This window comes from Oryzias melastigma, linkage group LG16 (genome assembly GCF_002922805.2).
Source record: "Oryzias melastigma strain HK-1 linkage group LG16, ASM292280v2, whole genome shotgun sequence".
In the NCBI taxonomy this organism is placed as follows: domain Eukaryota; kingdom Metazoa; phylum Chordata; class Actinopteri; order Beloniformes; family Adrianichthyidae; genus Oryzias; species Oryzias melastigma.
In genome coordinates this window covers 29527777-29534849 of record NC_050527.1, presented here as the reverse complement: position 1 = coordinate 29534849, position 7073 = coordinate 29527777, and the positions used below count along the sequence as shown (strand labels likewise).

The 7073-nt window shown below is 40.0% G+C and overlaps 1 protein-coding gene and 1 long non-coding RNA gene across 5 annotated transcripts in view; both read right to left on the bottom strand.

The window, feature by feature from the left end:
* Nucleotides 1-7073, bottom strand: part of si:dkey-34d22.1 (discoidin, CUB and LCCL domain-containing protein 1) — a 19097-nt gene that overhangs the window by 11633 nt on the left and 391 nt on the right. Inside the window, exons 1-3 of one of the 3 annotated variants that reach the window (XM_024263518.2) lie at nucleotides 3918-4419; nucleotides 1639-1860; nucleotides 259-396 (exon numbers count right to left, since the gene is read on the bottom strand). In XM_024263518.2, coding sequence (XP_024119286.1) covers nucleotides 259-396; nucleotides 1639-1860; nucleotides 3918-4047 — 490 coding nt within the window. In that variant the 5' untranslated portion in view covers nucleotides 4048-4419. Of the gene's footprint in view, nucleotides 1-258; nucleotides 397-1638; nucleotides 1861-3917; nucleotides 4420-7073 lie in introns of those variants that run through there. The other 2 variants (XM_024263519.2, XM_024263520.2) reach the window with 2 other exon arrangements.
* LOC112140522 lies at nucleotides 5055-6603 on the bottom strand. 2 transcript variants are annotated; one of them, XR_002918186.1, is made up of 5 exons: nucleotides 6331-6603; nucleotides 6204-6253; nucleotides 5707-5826; nucleotides 5564-5604; nucleotides 5055-5487 (listed from the first exon to the last, which is right to left on the bottom strand). It is a non-coding gene; the product is annotated as an uncharacterized LOC112140522 (long non-coding RNA). The 2 variants fall into 2 exon arrangements; XR_002918185.2 differs by having other exon boundaries at nucleotides 5056-5487; nucleotides 6204-6598.

Below are 7073 nucleotides of genomic sequence, written 5' to 3'. Positions count from 1 at the left end.
AAAATTATTCTAAAAAAAATGAGTCTTAATTTGAAGTTTTTATGTCTTTCATTATCTACAGTTCTGTAGGGATATTATTCCATAACAGGAAACAATAATCTAACACAGAAAAATAAAATGCTTTTTTATTTTTTTTAATCTGAAGACATTAAAACAGTTGAATCGGTTCTGCCTCTCTAACCTCGTCCCCCCACTCAGGAGGAATCGGGTTCAGATGATGGATTCACAGGCGGATGGACAGATGAGCTGCAGTCATACCTGGGTAAAGGTCCGTCGCATATGAGATCAGGAAGCCGCGTCCTGAGCGGTGTGGGCCGGACCTGAACTCTACGGTCACCTCGTTGCTTTCAACAGTCATGTTTCTCTGTGCGGCACTGAGCCTCCCGCACAGCGGACCTGAAGACAGACACGCCCGATTAACACAATCGTCATGAACGGTATCGGACTGTTTGGGAGGACGACCCTGTCTGTGACCCGACAGGATGCAGTCCAAGGTCAGAACGGGAGATCTAACAGATGAAGCTTTTCTTGGAAAGTTGAGTCTTAAAGCTACGCTTTCACATTTGCAAAGAATGTTCGAGTACAAAGACTAATGACATAAAAATTTGACTACACCAGCTATTATCAAATCTTTTCCATAGTTTTTCTGAGCTCTCTACAAGTCTGTTGGTTTCAGTCATTGTCCTGATCTGACAGAGGTCTGTCACCAGGTCTCAGAGGATCATGTGACCTCAAGGGTTCACAGGTCGTGTTGCTTTATCATAATAGAATCCATGTAGTCTTAACTCTATTTCATGTTGATTAGATGAATCCTGTGATTCCAGATGTTGATGAACTGAACACTTCTGACAGAGCAGAGAAAGACAGTGATAGTTGAAACTAATAATTAAAAAAAAACCCAAATCATGATACTCCCACCACAGTTAAAGAGCTTACAAAGGCATTCCTTGAGGTGTTTTAATTATGAAAATAAATGATATATTCAGAAATACAATTTTAAACCTAATTTTCTTCATGTGTCCTCCATTGTCAGAAAATTGAGACAAGAACATGTAAAAACACCAAAAAACACAAATTTCATCAGAGTAGATCTTCAGAAACCAGCTGAAGCTAAGTAACTCTGACTCACACAGATATATGATCCATTTTTCACATGTACTAATCACCTGAAGTATTTAGTCAAACCAATTCTCTAGTGTCAGATCACTAACAAGGACTTTTCTGGTAAAAGTTACAACCTGTATTTTCACTCCCTGCAGTTGAAACACAATCTCAGAAAAAAACAAAATTTGACGTTAACATAATTTATTCTCTACAGTTCAGTGGCTCCTGCACTGAAACGATGCATGCACGGGCAGCTAGAGACCTGAACAAACGATGAGGCCTTAAATGCAACAGCAGCTTATCAGAATACTTATTTCTTCCTAAATCAACCAGCCCGTGTTTTGGTATGCTGTCAAATATCTACACCCCAGGGCACCACCTGATACAGCACATTGCACAATCTCCATGTCTGTAACCAAACAAGGATTATCTTCAGTGTCAGTTGGTGAGCTTTTAATGTGAAATCACAGCTTGGAAATGACAGAGACATTAGGAGTTCTACACCGACCAGGATGTCAATACGGATCAACGTACCTAATTTGATTTCCCCCTTTTTGTCTGAGATGACGAGTGAGCCGTTGCTGCAGGAAGGACTACTCTCAACGTCGAAGTCTCCAAACAGCAGTCGCAGCGTCCGCCCCTCTGGCACCCGGAGCCTCCACTTGCACCAGATGTTACTTGGGTAGGTGCCAGGGTAGTTCTGGGATGATAAAGTGCCAGACTCTGCACCCAGGAGAGTGTATCCACAGCCATTACCTGAGGGGCAAAAAGAATGGCGATTATGACGATGACCTTTGACCCACGGATTGGTCACCATTTGGTGGCAAATTGTGACATCATAGAATATTTAAATGTTTACTTAACGTTTACTTACAGTCATCAAAATTCATACCTAGACTCCCTGTGAGAGAAGTGGCTGAATAGAGAGGGTCTGTTTGACCTTTGACCTCATAAAGGGGCACCAAAGAAGGTAAAAGGTCCGAAAAGAGTTTTACCAGAGCTAGCAGCAGGGCGAGTTGAGGGGGTTTTGGCCGGGCACTAAAGATGGAGCTGAATAGCGAGGGTCATTCAATGGTAATCTAATGTCTAATTGCTAATTTACATCCATAAAAGTTAAATTTTACAGTTAATTTAAGAAAAATGCAACTATTCATATTTAAAACATTACTTTTTTGGTTTTACTACAGTAAGAATTTGTCATTGGGTAACAATAAGTACTATCTTATTATGCAAGTGGGTGATGCTTGCATTAACTGCAAAAAAACTGTTGCATGTATTTCAAAAATAAAAACAAATTCCAGATAATTTAAGGATTAAGGCCAAAACTCTCGAGAACCGCAGACGTTGTCGTCACCTCTTTCCTTAATTAAATGTTCGCCAGCTTTTGTTGAGACGTCAATTGAGTAACAGCCTCCAACTACACGTGCCCCGCAGACATGGGCATGTTTGAGGAAATAACTCGGCCGTGACTCAACTCTCAGTGAGGAACGTGCACAAACACAAGAACCAAACTGCAAATACTGTAAAAGATTGAAAAGTGTTTTTTCTTTTCCCTCATGGAATCGTTCTTCAAAAAGGGACGGCATAGATAGAAATTAGGAAACAGTTTACCGACTTGAACGTTGATTCATTAAACACTTTAAGTGGAACACAAATATTTAGACAGTCTCCGCTGCGAATAGAAAATGAGTCAAATCTCCTGCAGAGATGCGTGTCACGGTTTGTGTAGATCCAACCCCAGGTGCTGACGGGGCTTCCGAGAATGGTCAAAACTTGGAAGAAGCCGGTGGGGTCAGTCTGAGTGCAAACATCAACCCACTTCCTCGGACTTCCATATATGTCCTTTGTTTGTTTGTGGAAGGAAAACCTTCAGACGACCGTATGTTCTCCATGTGTCACATCCTGCAACACACCAGTCATTCCCCCCGCCTCCGTCAAAAACAACTTCCAAAAAATTCCCGTACACCAAATCCACTGGATCTGTCACTTTCTGGTGAGAGGAACAAATGCTGGGTTTTACCTTAAATTAAATTTAGAAAAACAGCAGAAGAAAACCACCAGGACTGTTTTCCGCTGGACTTTTTTTTTTTTTTTTTCTTGGCAGGTCTTTACAGGTTCACAGCAGCAGACAGGATGTACACCTGGGCTGTCAGTCACCACAAAGTCTCAACCCTGAAGTTGTTCTCACCTTCCCAAACCAAAGTCAAATTATAGTTTTTCTGCTGGGTGGAAAAAGTTTCATAATGAGTTACCGCTGAATTCATCATCTTATGTGGAAACGTGGACCCCAGAAATGGACAAAAACAACAAACCAGATTGTTGTTAATGATTATAGCATTAGTTCTGAGCCTGTTAATGATGTGCATATTTAATATGAGTATAAAATCTGACTGGAAACAACTGGGATCAGGAGAAAACACAGAATAACAATAATGTTAAAAACAGATAAATAACCTTATTTTTATGTATTAGAAACGTATTTTCCAGCATAATAGCATTACAAGTGTTATTTTGTGTTTAATTTAAGTTTTGAAATTAATTATTAAAAGATAATAATTAGTAAAAATTCAGGTTTGATTATGATTATTTTAATTAAGTTATGACAGTGTAATATTCAAGTTAACTAAAATGAAAAGGTGTCGTTTTCACTGAAAGAATGTTAATTATAGTTCCAGGTCAAATTGTTTTAAACACAAAATCAGGCTAAAGCTAGCATGAGGCTAAGACGTTAAAACTGTATGAGATCTTTAAGATGCGGAATGTGTCAGTCCTTATCTTCAGAAAAGCCGCAAACTTAACAGACTTTTTCTTACCTTCTTGACCGTCGACGTTAAGGCCACAAAGGAGAATCAAAAACCCAGCGACGAGACTTTTTTTGACAGCATCTCTAAAGTATTCGCACTCCGCATACATGATTCCCAGCGCCCACAAAGTAAGGTGCATGCTCCGACGGCTCGAGAAGCCCCTGGCTGCAGCCTGCAGACCGGGGCGTGCCTCAACGTGGGCGGAGTTAAACGTTTAATGGGCGGAGTTAAGCGTCCACGTTGAGGGACGCCCACTGTTTGTGATTCTTCTTCGTCACCGCAATCTTTCGTCTTCTTCTTTGCATTTTCCGTCAACAGTATTGACACCTGCCGGATCCCGGTGTTGATTTAATCAATTTAATTCATAAAGCCCCGACATGCACACATTTTATTGATTTATTTTTGGGGAAAATTTGTTATTTTGATTTTAGGATAGCAAGTGACGTGCACGTCATTGTCTAAATACGTGTTGCCAGCGCTGAACTTTGTCCCCGACTGCAGCAGCACGGACCCGGAGGAAGAAAGAATTCTGAGCGCGGCTGTCTGCAGTTCTCCCATTGATAAACCGTTTATACTTCACGGTCTTTTACGTCTTGTGACCTCGCTTTCCTCCGGGGGATGGACCAAATGCGGAGAACAAATGTGGAGCTTTAATTTTAAATACGTCCAACATTATTTCGCCTTGGACCACTTAAATATGTGCTGCAGTGCAGCAATGTGCATCTCAGCTGCATGTTACGCGATGCAAACATAAATTTTCACCAGTTTTTGTGCTGGTCACAAGTAAATAAACAAATATCAGCCCTCAGGATTCATACTATCTTACTTTATTATTATTTTTAGAAAAATGCTCCCTCTTATTTATGGCTACAGGAACAAGAAAGGCAGACTAAAAAAACTAACTGTACAATTAGTTTTAATTTATTGAAATAAAGTTAAACTGATCAAATGTCCCTGTCATTTATTGATCAATGCGTTACTTGTACAAGTAAAATAATATCACAAGATGAAGTCTATCTTATATTACACCCAGGTTCCACAGATAAATTGTGTACATAATCATTCATGTGGCCTTCAAACTGCTCAGCTCCGTTCACACTTAACACTGTCTCAGGTCAGTTAAAAGTGGCATATATAACCACTTACCTTATCCCAGACATCTAACCATGGTCCCACAGGCACATTTGAAAGGCTCTCAGAGATTAAAATGACTGTGGCAATGCAGCAAAAAGACAAAAGACATTTTTTTCAAGAAACAAACAGCCAAAACTGTTTATTGCTCCTCCAAACACATATACACTTTTAAGTTCTTCACATCCATTATTTCTGCACTAAAAATGTTTCAGTCACTTTTCAACTGAAAAGAGAACATGAAAGGATCCCTCAGCTCCAGGATTCTCTTCCCTTCACTCATGAAGTCACAGGTTTGGAGTTCTTTCAGAGTTCCGCTCTTCCATCTCTATAACATCAGGCAGGGACCATCTTCCTGGAAACGCTGGTGTTCTGGAGCATTTGGCTGCCCTTATGATGTCATGCAGTAAAGCTGCAATTTCTTGAATAGGGAGGAGTTTTTTTCCTTCTGTATAGAAAAAAAAGATAATTCTCAGAGTAGACGGTGGAGATGTCACAAACAGTGAGGTAAGAAGGCGACATACAATCTTCTCTGTCCCACTGTTGGTCTTCATGTCATCTCCCCCTACGAGAGAACAGAATACAAATTAAAATAGATAAATTGCACTGAAAAAGATCTTGGACATCCCACCTCTTAAACTTTTATAATAAATACAATACCATGTACCTTCAAATAGTAGCTGGTCTCCCTGCAATATTTGCACTGTGATCCAAACGGCGTCCTCTCACATGTGGTTACTGCTCTTCCCGACGCCGTTTTCTGGCTTGCATTCTGTTTTCTTTAGACCTTGGTGATTCAATGACAATAAACATTCACTGTGAAAAACTTTAATAAAAGTCAATTCATTTCAGTAAAATGTGTACCAGTTGTGTCACTGAAAAGTAAAAAAAAAAGGGTTATTTTCTGTTTAAAGGAAGAAATAATTTTGGTTGAAAATTGGTGTTATTAAAATGTGTAAAATATACTTTATTTGTTTTATGTTGTGTAATACCAAGTTGCATTGCACGGTTATATTAAAGTTGTGTATAATCCTAAAGCGTGCTCCTTAATTATTGATTGAGTGATAAAGTTAGGTCTACATTGTATTGATCTCCCCCCCCCACACACACACACACATACCACCACCTTCACAATAACAACTACTAGAACAGCCATGGTCTTACCATTCTAAGAAACATCCCACAGTTGTTGGAGATCACCACGAGGACAAAGTCTGGGGGTGAAAAAATGTTTTGATTAAAGGATACAGAGCAAATGGAAAATGTCAGCTGAGACAATGACATATCAGACCGGAACATCATCTCTGACAAGTGTCCTCCAGGAGGAGAGAAGGTGTGCAGAGTGTCTGGAACAAACACAGAGCATAAGAAAATAAAAGTGCAGCAGTTTCATACATAAACTCAATAAACACAATTGAAACTAACAAAGGAACTTAAGTAATTATTTAGAATGGACTAACAGAACTGCCCAATTCAAACAGGATCTGTGGCTCTGCTTTCATCAGAAAGAGTCAAAAATAGTGTGGCCCACCATTGCAAATAATTTTTAAGAACTAAAACAAAATTTCCATAAAATGTGGAAATGCAAAAAATGCCATATTTATGAAAGAAACGACCGAAAATGATAGCAGTGAAGTCCAAAAAGGTTTCCCTGACAAAGGTCTGTGGTGGGGGATCAATACACAGTGACAGAAATACTACATAAGGACATGACAATTAGAAACTCAGAGAGGAAAAACACTATCTATCTACTCCAGGAGTCTCCAGCCCGGTTCCTCGTGAGTTACCGCCCTGCTTACCTGGATCGGACGTTCAGTCCATCAGAAACTGGGTCTGGGATATATTCTGATCAATAAACCTAAAGGCAAAACAAGCAGCGCAGCAGCCCACGAAGTTTAGGGCTGGAGATGCCTGATCGATTCCATCTACCCCCACAAAAGTGTAACCAACAATGGAAGATACAACATAGCGAAACATTACGGACGTCCCGGAGAACCGCAAGCTAACGAGCTCCGTGTAAAACCTGAACCGCAT